The following is a 14,028-nucleotide window of genomic DNA, read 5'->3' on the forward strand; positions in this document are numbered from 1 at the left end:
TGTTACGCGGAAAATCGTATCTCCAAACATACCAAAAAAAAAAAAAAAAGACGAGAAATATGTGCCTGAGCCTCACAGGTGGCATCTTAAAATACGCCCAAACCGGTGCCGGAGGAGAATGCAAATTAGCAGTCCTCGTCAAAAAAAAAAGCAAAAAAAAGCAACAATGCACTTTACTTTTGTAACAAACAATCGGAGAAAATGGCATCATGTCTTAAACAAACGCTTTTCCTTGCAGATGATGAATTCCGGGCTTACAAATCCTCTTAAGCTCTCTGTATCTCTGCAACTCAAATTTCTTAGTTTTCATGAGCTTCCTTCGATTTATAGCCACCCGAGTTGCATAGAAATTCTCAAATGACGGCTCTCTGCAAGTCCTGAGGAAGAATCCATAACCCAATATGAAATATAGAGAGGTGAGGTAAAAACAAATGGGTTCCATTATATCCCATGATAGTTCCCAAAATGTCAGTCTGAATAAACCCATTGTCTGTACTGCAAAAAATCCCAATCCACACCATAGCTCTTTCCGTGCCATGCTCTCAGATTTCTTCTCTATTTCCGCCTTTTCCTTCTCCATTTTTCTCAGTTCTTCAATGGACCGCTCATCCACAAGTCGTGGCAGAACTTTTTCTACAGCTCTTGAAATCTGCACAAAAAATCCCATGTCAAAAAATCAGCCAAAGCCCCCCAAAAAAGGAAGAAAACGGAACATTAAAAAACAATATATATACTTTTTTAAGGATAGATCATTGGGTGTAATTTGAAACGTTAAGGAAAAAACATACACTAAATATAGATGGATTACTGGTAGATGTGGGTAGTAGCTTTACATTAGAGGTAAATATGAATGATAACTTTGATCAAAAGTAACGAGTATTAGATGCTTTGATCAAAAGTAATGGTGAAGGAAAGTCATACACAACTAATTCAGGTAATGAGTACCTGGTAGAAGATTAACAAAGAAAAAAAGGAACATTATGAGAGTAAATTGCAGAGAAATGAAATGGGTACCTGATGAGGATGAGGATAAACATTCTGGCCTATCCTGAGGATCTCTCCGGATTGCTCCAGCCTTTTTATGATATCTCTGCCCTCATCTTCAGACAAGCTCTTTGTGCAATCCATGCACAGATTGAGCAACTTCTGGTATGAAATGCAGGCTTCTGGAATCTCTCTAAGCTTTCTCTTCACAGCATTCAAATTCACAAATCTGAGTACCACCGCTATGTCTTGGGGTGACAGATTTTCCTTTGGAAGACAAGGATGGGCATTCGCTAAGCGCAGCTGATCATGGATTATGTGATCACTGCTGTTCTTCCCCAAAAGATAGCTCTCCAACACCGATGGAGATTCAAATCTTGGCTTAGGATCAGCTAAATCCAACAATGGAGCGCGTCTTTGGGCAAAGCTCCGCACACCAGAAGGGAAATCCCCACAATTCAGAATCGATCCTCTGCATCTCAATGCCTGTCTAAATCCTCTGCACAAACTCGCCATGGTCATTTTTTTTTTCTGAAATCGCACAGAAAACTAAACTTTTGAGATTTTGAGCTGACAAAAGAAACAGATTTTATATCAGTAAGATTGAAATCTCAGCACAATGACCGTCCAGCTGGGAGATTGTTCGGGACCCAACTGACCCAACAATTATATCTGTAAAATTTACTATTTTCCAACTACAATTTGACATTGTAAGTCCACACCAGATGACGTGTAAACTCTACCCAAATAAAAATATTTTGGGAAATGATCAAAAACACGAAATGGAAACGTTTAAGCCAGTGCCAGCTAATAATCTTTCTTTAATTCTTCCCTTAAGAATCCTTCATTTCTGAAGAAAAGAATAAAGAAATTAGTTCCAGGGTGTCCTGCATACGTAGAGTTTATCCTTTATCCTTTGGAGTGAGGGACAGCTTTTCTAGGTAGGGGTGGGACCCACTTTACTGTTTTGGTTGCTTGCGTGGCAGTTATAGATTGTACCCAATGTCTACGTGGCGGCTCAAACGGGTTTCTTAACTGGAAAGTCGGTGAGACGCGGGGAACAGTCTGTGCTTGTCATTAAATGAGTGTGAGTAAAAATAGGAATTGCATCTATTCGCTGCTTTGCTTACGTAAATATGAAGGCCCTCCACCTATTTCAAGGGACTCTTTCCCAAACACATCATCACATGTTTGGTGTTATTATGTGTGTTTCTATATTTAATTTTTTTTATTTGCTTGATCTTATCTATATCATGTTTTACTCGAGGTAAATTTGAAGGCTTTTGTCTCGGGTGAAAGGTCTGCATTTATATATTTATTTATTTTTATTTGTTTCATCTCATTCATACCTTGTTTTACTTGAGTAAATACATAATTAGAAGTGTTTATATATTTAATTTTTTGTATTTGCTTCATCTTATTCATACCTTGTTTTACTGGAGTAAATTGGCTTCTACCTGTTTGAAGGGACTCCTTCCTAAACACATATCATTATAAGTTTGTCATACCTTCGTTTTATTGGAGTAAATTAGCTTCTACATGTTTGAAGGGACTGGACTTCCTAAACACATATCACTATAAGTTTGCCATGCCTTGTTTTACTGGAGTAAACTGGCTTCTACCTATTTGAAGGGACTCCTTCCTAAATACATACCACTATAAGTTTGTCATACCTTGTTTTACTAGAGTAAATTGGCTTCTACATGTTTGAAGGGACTCCTTCCTAAACTCATATCACTATGAGTTTGTCGTCATGATGTGTATTTCTATATTTGTTTTTTTTGTATTCGCTTGATCTTATCTATGCCCTACTTTATTTTAGGTGAATTTGAAGGCTTCCACGAGACTCCTTCCCAAACACATCATCGGAAGCATTTATATATTTAATTTTTTTGTTTTTGGTTGATCTTATTCATACCCTACTTCATCTTGAGTAAAATTGAAGGCTTCTGCCTATTTGAAGGGACTCCTTCTGAAACACATCATTACAAGTTTGTGGTTATGGTGTATGTTCTTATATTTAATTTTTTGCATTTGCTTGATCTTATCCATACCTTGCTTTACCTTAGGTAAATTTCAAGGCTTCCACCAATTTGAAGGGACCCCTTTCCAAACACACCATCACAAGTTTGTGGTTATGTTGTGTGTTTCTATTTTTTTATTTTTTTTATTTGCTTGATCTTATCCATACCCTGCTTTACCTTGGGTAAATTTGAAGGCTTCCACTTGAAGGAACTCCATCCCAAACGCCTTATTAGAATTTTGTGCTTATGGTGTGTGTTTCTATATTTAATTTTTTGTATTTGCTTGGCATTATCCATACCTTGCTTTACCTTAGGTAAATTTGAAGGCTTCCACCCATTTGAAGGGACTCTTCCCAAACACATCATTATAAGTTTGAAGTTATGGTGTGTAACTATATATTTAAGTTTTTATTTTTTTAATTTTTAAATTAATAAATCTCAAACAAATAATGTGATGGATAGAGAGACGAGCTTTGAGGTTGATAAGGGAAATGAATGGTAATCTTTAATTAATGACCTAGTTGAACCTCTTCGAGTTGTGGAATCAATTCTCATTAGTATCCTTCATTGTTCATAATTAAAAAAAAAAAAATTTCTTCTTCAAAGAAAATCATTCGTTTTGTGAATTTTGCAAGTGTTCCGTACCATTTTCATATTTTATCTTGCTTTAACTGATAGTTTGGTTTTTGATGAGAATTTTTTGGGTCTTATTGTTAATTTTTTTGAATTAGTTTACTCTTTCTTGATGACTTGCATATATTGTAACTTTGAGCATGACTAACATTAGGAGTTTGTTTGCCCCATGTGAAGTTAAGGAGATTGAGGTCATTATACAATGGTTTTAGAAAGTGTGGGAAGACAAGAGGGTAGAAAGGTTTTATAAAAATATATAAAGACATTCTGAACATGAAGGATGTAGAAAGGCTCCAAATTTTGCCAAGTTCAAGGTGGAAGTTAGTAGAAATGATAGAGATGGAGGACATGAAGGAGAAGGACCCATTGAAAGCTAGAGAAAATGGTAAGGTGCCTCTCTTGAATGGAGCTCTCCACATTTTTTTGAAGCTATTAAGAGACAAGAAAATAAATAAAATAATGTGGCTGTCTTTCTTTCTTGTTTGGATAAGGAGAATTATCTTTTTCAATTATTTTTGTATGTCTAGTGAGTAAATATATGGGGCAAAAGCTTGGAGTCTATATTTCATTTTGAAAAAATGAGCTATACAAGATTGTTGATTATTTTTCTAAAAATCCATACCTGTCTAGATAGATCATTCATAAGTGCCACAAACTTTGGGAGCTACTCCATCATAGATTAGCATTTTTCTGCTCTTAGGGTTCTTAAGAGACTACCCTAGAATAATGTAGCTTGTAAGGATTGTGAGGCACATGGAATCAACTCTAGGGTCTTCCCTAGCATTCACCCATCCACCAATGCACACAACACAAAATATAAACTGCTCTTAAATAATGTTTTTTGTAAGAATACATTTGTTCTTGGCATGATAAAATAGTGTAGAGATAAAAAAAGAGAGATTATTGTGGAGAGACCTCATATCTACATGTAGATTCACATAAAACATTTGTAGGTGCCACAAACTCTAAGAACTAGAATTTGTCATAGATTGGTAGTTTTTTCTCTTTCAAGCTCTTAAGTACATTGGTGTCAAATGGGTGTTTTACCTAGCTAGTTAATCATCTAGGTCCTATTCACACTAGTTACTTAATTTTACTTAGGGTACACATAGGATAGTTATCACTTTATGTCTCAATTCATAATATTAAGACACATTTCCTAATCTTATGCAAACTTATGTCTCATTTGGTCTATTAACCAAGAGATTCCCTTTCAAATCTTAATTTTGATCATCATTGTATATTTGCATCCTTTGATAGAATAGAATTATTCTGTCATATCTAATCTCTCTTGTGATTTCATAGAAGCTCCTAGATCTCGAGTAACTATAATAGTCAACCAAATCTTGCATGACATAGAGCATTCTATACTAACTCTTACATTAAAAAATTGCTTTAGAATAATGTAGCCTAGAAAGGTCAAGAACCCAAGGAACAAACCAAGGCCTCATTGTAAGATCTTGATAATGCTCACACATGAAAATATGGAAATCAATGGATAATATGGAAATAATGTAGGACTAACCTAGGATTCAATCACTTGAATATTTTTTTGATATACACACTAAATCTAAAATCATTACAACTACTAAAAATCCATAAATACACAACTTAATCATAGTTATAGAAATCAAACATTTTACATTACAATTATAGATACACCATGATATCATGCTCAAAATATGTGATGTAAGAAAAAGAGAGGGACAAAGAATAAGTGTAGACACCTAAAACTGTCATGTCTAATTAATTATCTTAAGCCTAATTCTTCTATTAATTAAATAAATCTTTATTTATTTAATTAATTCATTTATCCTCTTCTAGCCTTATTTCTCATTTAAATAAATACAATTATTTATTTAAATTATCCTTTTCCTAAATTAAATAAATATCTTATTTATTTAATTGATCCCACTTCATTGATTAAATAAATCTTTATTTATTTAATTAATTCATTAACTTTTTCTACCTATGACACATATCATTCATCTCTTAATTCCTACACTACCTACCCTTTCATTATTTTCATATTTTCTCTACCTACTCTCTAATCATAGCCGACCATTTATCTTTTACACCTCTCAATCTTATCCCTCCATTTCTTATAGTGTCTTCTATATAAGGAGATGCTTCCTTCATTATCAACCCTAGGCATCCTGACTGATCATTCGACTACACTATGCCTTTGAACTTTCATATGCGATCCTACTTGCAACCACATTTCCATTCTTTGTTGAGCTCTTGTGCACATATAAAATCCGAGAGCAAATATATCAAGCAAGATCAATGGAGATAGGAAGAATGGAGATTCAAACCCTATTGGACATGTGATGGTATAATCTTTGTGATTTCATTTGATTTGCATTGTCTTAGGTAATCTTCATATGTTATGGTGGATCTTTGTTGTTGTTAGGCTAGGGTTTTGTGGTTGAATTCATTCAGTCTTTCAACATTGTTGTTTCTACTTTTCACCATAAACAATAAGTATAGGCAAAAAAGCAAGAGTTGTCTATATTTTCAATCAGTAGGTCCCACAATAGGGAAATACATTAAAACTTGTATTATAAAATCTCTTGTATTTTCTAAGTTCTTTGAATCTAAAAAGCATCACCCTTGGGCTTCGGCCCTAGCTCACCCGGTCGTGGATTGCAACTTAAGGCGTGGGTATGCTCCCCATGGTCTTGAGTTCGAGTCCTCGACTGTGTTAACTCTGTATGTGTTGCTACCTTGTGAGTGGGTCGTACACACTAGGGGATTAGTCTTGCTTCGGCAAGGACACCTCCAAATTCCATGATAGTGAATATAAAAAAAAAAAAAAGCATCACCAAAGTGATATGGACATACTATAACTTCTTATCTAGAATGGGAAGTTATCTTTCACATATTTGTGGTGTTGTCTATTCCCAGGGAAAGAAATGTTGGTCAACATTCATGGATCATCTTTAACATATAATCTCAAGATTCTACCAACACTATAGGCATCATCTCAAAAGGAGGCTATATGGTTTCTCTTCTCTAATTAGTTTTGGGAGGAAGCATTTCATCATATGGAGTTCATTACATCACATTTTTGGGGGGTCAAATTACCTTCTTTCTTGTCTCTCCTATGGAGGTAATATTCTTGTAGATTGAGTCAGATGTAGTCCTTGGGAAGTCATAATGAGTCCATCCTTCTATCACTTATCTTCTTCACTTCTACATTCTATTTCATGCATCATTTTTATTTTGGACAGGAGTTTTGTTCCCACTAGGTTTTCTCCTTTATCTCTACTTTATGATAAATTTGTACATGAGTATCTTACATGGTGTAGTACCTGGGACTCATCATCTTGCATACATTACTCGCTAAGTTTCACTTAAGGGGGATTTTAGTGTACATAGATTCATTATAATACTAGCTAGTTAATCACCTTTCTAGTTAGTGACCTATTCACACCTAGCTTAAGTTTACAGGCTATTTTATGCTTTTATCTCACTTCATAGAATTGAGACATGTATCCTCATCACTTGAGACACCTAGTGCATTCATGTTTGACACTTTCTCACAAACTTGTGAAGTGAGATTACAAGTGTTGCACCTTTGGAGGGATAATCAAAGTTTCACTCCTACCTTCTCACCTCCCCATCCTTGCCCATTTATGCAAGGTTGATAATTGTATTAAATACACTCTTATTTTTCTAGATGATAGACATACATTTTTTTTCATCTTTGTTCATTTGAGGAGGGTTATGAAATGATTTTTTGCTTTGCCAACATTTATTACATATGTATTACCACTCTTCTTTCTCACCAGCTATCCAATGAAAGGAAATGGCCCATTTTTTTCATAATACATCTAAACCATATTAAAATCACCACGTAAAACCCAAGTGACAATCAATATTGAAATTGCAATCCATCACCACAAAAGAGACTTTTCAATAGTATCATTAGGAGATTAAAATTTAATGATCCAAAAGAATAATTATCAACATTCATGAGGATCTAAATTAGATGATGAGTCTAATCAAATTCATAGTCCACAAAATAAGAATTCCATTGTGGATAAATAATACCTCCCATCCATGAATTACATTGATATTGATGTAAAACATCATATCAGTTCGCTAAATAATATGTCATGCTATAGAAAACAAAAAACCAAAGATCTTAACTTTTTGCAAACACAAATCATCTAAACCATAACACTTCTAACGAGTATCTTACATGAAATATATTTTGGAGAGGTAAGTGAAACCTTGAACATTCCAAGAAAGGAAATTCATGGGCAAGACCCAGGTATATCACTGGTTTCCAACTCCTTTGGCATGGAAAAATGAGTCTACAAGAATTATGGGGAGAAATAACCTAACTAAATATCAGGTGAACAATTTATTTATTTCTTAGTAACATATTCTATGTCTTGTAGACAACTAGGGGATTACGTGAACAACACACATTCTCTATAAGTGTAGGAGAATATGTTGGCATGCTCACACTAATACATTTGGACTAGATTTTCGACTGAGGTTTCCGACGGAGAAGGTATATTGTGGCCAAATTTGATTTTTTTTGAAAAAATGCCCGCATTCTCATAATTCTGACGGAAATTTCCCATTTGGTTTCGACGAAGAAGGCATTAGCAATGAGAATTTTCTTTTTTTTCAAAAAAGTGCTTGCATTCATCGTAATTCTGATGACAACGGCCATTACAAAATAAAAAAAGAGGCGGGGAATTCATTTGTGAATTGCAATCCCGCGTAGGTGTCCGTGGCAAATTCAACCCCCAAGAAGATCAAATCTGCGTCGAAGGCAATCCCGCGCAGGAGGTAGATTCAAATTGCCCTAGTTTTTAGTTTCATGTTGCAAAAAATATACATGTGGTGGTAATTGTCCTAGTTTAATCTCGTAAAATCATAGAACTGTGATTGAGGAGTGAGCATTCAATTTTGTAGCAGCAATCCCTTCCTCCCATATACGTGCGTGTTGATTGTTCACATGAGATCACATCTCTTTGTAGCATCGTATCAAACAATTCACAAGCCTTGTCCATGTTTCCACATTTTTTATTCATGTTAAGCAGGGCATTTGCAAGTACAACACCTAACAAAATTCCTCTATCTGTTATGCTTTGATGGATGTCCATACCCTGTTCCAAAGCTCCCATTTTTGCATAGGCAAGGAGGATGCTGGCAAAGGTTGTGGAATTTGGCTTTATGCCTTCCAATTTCATTTGCTTGAAAGTGTCTAAAGTCTTTTTGACAAATCCATTTTGTGCATATCCAGCAATCGTTGCAGTCCACGAGACAACATTTCTTTCAGGCATTCTATCAAACAGTTCATGTGCCTTGTCTATGCTTCCACATTTCGCATACATGTCTACCAGGGCAATTACAACTACAACATCTGACAAAATTTCTCTATCCTTTATGCTTCGATGAATGTCCATACCCTGTTCCAAATCTCCCATTTTGGCACAGGTAGGGAGGATAGTAGTAATGGTTGTGGAATTTGGCTTTACACCTGCCGATTGCATTTGCTTGAAAGTTTCTAAAGCCTTCTCAACAAATCCATTTTGTGCAGTTGCAACTACATCTGACAAAATTCCTCTATCTTTTATGCTTTGATGGATGTCCATACCCTGTTCCAAAGCTGCCATTTTGGCACAGGCTAGGAGAACGCTGGCAAATGTAACTAAAGAAATGCAATGATCAGCTCCAAAGACATCAAACCACTACTAACAAAACCGAGAGTCTAAAATATGATAGGGAATAGTGTGAGCTGTCCTGAAATAAAATATTTTATTTTCAATTTCAACTAAAACATAATTACTCAGCCATTTAATGTTATTAATAAGTGTTTAATTTATGAAAGAGATAAATGGTTGGCCACAAGTACATGAGTTAGTAAATGCACACAAATAAGTGAATTTGATATTCAAAACTATCTACAATGAATTCAATTCTTGTCCATTAGTCATTTATGTTTGCAATAAGCATCTTTATTTGTTTTTCTTAATCTTTATTCATAGTTATGTGCATATTTCACATTCTATAATTAGGATATCAATTGCTATGGCTGAACACTAGCTTGATGTTTGTGTTGTGGTATAGATGCGTGGAAACATAATTATGGGATTGTTATATTATAGAGATCATAAATCTAGATATCGCATATTAGTTCTAGCTCTTCTTGGATTGAGTCTAAAGTTGATATATAGTCATAAAGCCATTATTAGCAGATCTATCCATTTCTAGTAAAGACAATTGAGAAAGTCATTTTGATATTGAGAGTTTCTTATCTGTTTACCTATTGATCATTATTAAGCCATAATATTTAGGTCTATTTATCTCTCTTGCAAAACCTCTGTAAGTGTCCTAGATTGTCCCTACTACTCACTCTTCAATGAAATAGTGGAGTTCTAAAGATTTATTGCACAAGATGGTGTTGAACGTATCAACAAGGCTAGCATGGAAGGCATATTCAAGCTTCCACTTGTACAACTTACAACAAATGATTTGTTGATAGAAGAAATTCTTGAAATAGGAATACAATCGAAAGACAAGTAAGTACATACAAACCTCCTCAGTTGAAAGTAAAATATGTGTATAAAAAGAGTACATTGAATCCCAATCCATAAACACAATAGAGATACCGATGGAGACTTATTTGGATGTAGCATGTCGCACCAAAGTTGTTAGAGTATGCTAAGCTAGTACATGATGTCTCCTAAAGCCACAATAGTATTTTACCCAGATCATTATCTACCAAAACTAACTATAGTAATCCTTTTGAGGATTCATTTCATGGTGCTAGATCTTCATTTAGTTCCACTTCTTGTTGGAGAAAAGAATAGTTATTTCTTGATGTAGATGAATATCACATCAACAAAGGACAAGACCCTTTCTAGAATATAACAAATTCTACTCCAACAAAAGGTCATGGGGGTTTCACTAGAGATATTGAATAAGAGATAGACTTCTACTACTGCATTAAAAGCATTGGCATGTTCTTCATTTATTGATGTAAACTCTCTGTGATGCCACCACAACCAACAAAGGTGTAAAAAGTTGTTTGCAATGCATGGATTTTTAGGATTGTCCTTTGAGAAAACATAATTAAAGTATGGAAGCAGGATCTGCCAGCTCCTGAGGGAATCTTGATGAAAAATAGCTGTAAAATATTTGGGCGAGCTTATATGCAAAATAAGCAAACTAGAAATCTAAATTCAATAAGATGCTCTGTTCAGTGATGATAATTTCTATTTTCTTGCCAATGAAGAAAGACCATGTCAGACAATATCAACGAACAACAAAATAAGGAGACAATTGCTAGATTGTGGTCTAACTTGAAAATAACAGGTGATGGAAAATGTTATTGTCCGTGCAAAATTTGTTAGGGGTTAAAGACTAGAAGACTTATAATCAAAACAATGAAGAAACATTGTAGGCTGCATGGTCACATTGAAGGTGGATATGATTATCATCCATTGGTAATTTTTTCATTATATCATGGCGACAATTTATATACATAATAAATCACGTGATGATGAGATCATGATCACGGTTTATTTGTTCCTATCAATTTTATATATGTCGAGCACCTCGAAGCACGTGGTATGGATCAACACAACCCTAATAATATGGTTTTCGAAGTGGACGAACATGGAGGTGTGAATATTGAAGCTGAAGATAATGATCCCATGGAAGATGACGATCATGAGCCAGAAAACACAATTGAAGATGATGGTACAAATACATTGATCCATGACTCATTTAGTACTTGCGCAACTGATCATGATGATGAAGATGACCTTGATGTTGTTCATGATGTCCCTCTACTTGAGAAGGCATCTGAGGCCCTTTACGAAGGCTCGCAGGCAACTCTTCTCTCCGTTGTATTGTTGTTGGTGAACTTGAAGGTTATGAATGGTTTATCCAACATAACAATGTCACGCATGTTAAGGTATGTCATATATGTCATAATAAACTATGAATCATGTTGTAACATTAATATTCTTTATTATAACAAATTATATTTTTTCGCTGTAGATTGATAGGTGAGTTTTTGTTACCACCATCAAATATTCTACCTCGCTCATACCGAGAATTATCTGTCGTTATGAAAGATATTGGAATGGAGTATCAAGCAATAGATGCTTGTCCCAATGATCATATTATATATCACAAACGACATGAATTTTGAACTGAATGTCCTAAATGTCATATCAGTAGATATCGAACAAATCAAATAACAAAAAGGGTTGCTTGCAAGGTTCTTCACTATATTCCCATTATTCCACGTATGCAACGATTATTCAAGTGCACTAGCTTGGCACAATTTATGGATTACCATGCACGCAATAGAAGTCGAGATGACATTATTTGAATGCCTGCGGATGGTTCAGCATTTATGGACATAGAGGAAAAGTGGCCACACTTTAAAGAAGAACCTCGTAATCTCAGGCTTTCATTGGCAACAGACGGTGTCAATCCATTTGGCGAGATGAGATCTGTTTACTCAGTGTGGCTTGTTTTTGTTATCAACAATAACATTCCTCCATGGATGTCAATAAAGAGGGAGCACATAATGTTGGCAATGCTTGTTCCAAGTATTTTATCATTTAAATATAGTCGTCTAAATTTAATTATAAATATTGCAGTAAAATGGTCATAATAATTATGTAATGTTTTTGTTCATTCGATTGGGTAAGTACCAAGTTAAAGATATCATATTTCTATGGACAATACACTATGCCCCGGGGCTAACACATTTTTGTGGTATGTTATAGTGTTTAAGTTGTGCATGAACATTATAATTCAAAAAACTATCATATTTAATCCAATTATACATTATCTTGTAGGTCTTCAAACAAAGGGAAAATTTGCATGTCCTGTTTGTGGTCCAAAGATGAAATCTCATCATTCAAAAAGTTTAGGAAAGCATGTGTTTGATGAGTATAGGCACTTTCTCCACAAAAATCATAAGTATCGAAATACTGAAAAACATCTTTTCAATGGGAAAGAAGAGAATACATCAAAGCCACGAAGAATGACACCTCACCTGTGGAAGTTGGAATATAATAGAATTAATCGTCAAGGTAATGCCATTCCATCTATTGGTTTGTTATAAAACATCTTTTCTATTTTGTTTTGTTTACTGATGATGTGATCGATGATCATGAAGGTCGTGAAGGCATAAATGACCACCTTCCTAAGGGAATAAAAATTTATCCCCGACAATTTAGTAGGTTGCCCTACTACAAGCAGTTACAAATTGTTCATTTGTTTGATAGTATGCATATTGGAAAGAATATAACAGAGACAGTATGGAAAATATTGGATGGAAGGTGTGACAAAGAAAAAATTGTCAAAATATGTAGTGACATTTAGGATTCCAATCATGCAATGATAAATGTCATTCAATCAAATAGCCATGTAGACCAGATTAATATAAGTGAGCTTCCTTGGTTATTAATGGACCAGCAAAGCAATGCTATAAAAGAAGTCATACGAAAAATTTGATTTCCCATAGGATTTGCTACGAACATAAACAATCTCATATCAAAGAAAAGTGAATTTGGGCCAAGGATGAAAACGCATGATTGGCATACCTTCATTAAGGTAATTCATGTTCTTGTGTTTTTAGTATGTATTTAAGTACCGCGCGTACATGTACTTTTCATTATGTTACAAAAAAATGAAAAGATAATTTTATAATTGTTGCAGTACGTTCTACCTCTATCTCTCCCAGATGACTTCGACAATAATGTCAAGCAAGTCATATATGATCTTGGAAAATACATGAGGTAAGTAGTGATACTTGTTTAGTTTGTTGTATAGATATTATATTTGGGATTTGTTTTACTTGTTATGTAATATATTTTTTTGCATCTTGGTGGTTGTCATGTAAAGAAATCCATAAAGATGATATAAAATGTTGGAAGAGAAAAATTCCTCATTTAATGTGTGAAATGCAAAAGTGTCTACCTCCAGCTTTTTTCAATGCACAAGAACACTACCTCATACACCAAGTTGAGGAGATTGAATTGTGTGGACCTATACACACTAGGTCAATGTGGATGGTTGAGAGGCACTTGAAAGTTTTGAAGGCTTTGGTTCGACAAAGAGCACATCTCGAGGGTTCTATGGTGGAGGGATATATGGTATACCAGACTATGGTGTACATTTCTGAATATCTTCCTAAGTTTGCAGCAAAGATCCACGTGGATCGCATTTGGGATCCCAACACCATTAGCAAATTCGAAGGGGGGTACTTGATGGGGAAAGGTAGATTGAGGAAAGTGAGAGATAATTATAAGATGTTATTGTATTTAATTAATTCTTAATCTTCAAAATAAATCGATTGTAAGATGTCTATTTATTTTTTGTATAGTTGGTTGAGAGT

The 14,028-nt window shown here is 34.7% G+C and overlaps 1 protein-coding gene across 1 annotated transcript; it reads right to left on the bottom strand.

The window, feature by feature from the left end:
* Window positions 1-212: 212 nt before the first annotated feature.
* LOC131034737 (calcium uniporter protein 2, mitochondrial) lies at window positions 213-1,782 on the bottom strand. The gene is made up of 2 exons (XM_057966312.2): window positions 1,015-1,782; window positions 213-649 (listed from the first exon to the last, which is right to left on the bottom strand). The coding sequence occupies exons 1-2, from the start codon at window positions 1,504-1,506 to the stop codon at window positions 215-217; spliced, it is 927 nt and encodes a 308-aa protein (XP_057822295.2). The 5' UTR covers window positions 1,507-1,782; the 3' UTR covers window positions 213-214.
* Between the last annotated feature and the right edge of the window lie 12,246 nt (window positions 1,783-14,028).

Source organism: Cryptomeria japonica, chromosome 5 (genome assembly GCF_030272615.1).
Source record: "Cryptomeria japonica chromosome 5, Sugi_1.0, whole genome shotgun sequence".
NCBI lineage: Eukaryota > Viridiplantae > Streptophyta > Pinopsida > Cupressales > Cupressaceae > Cryptomeria > Cryptomeria japonica.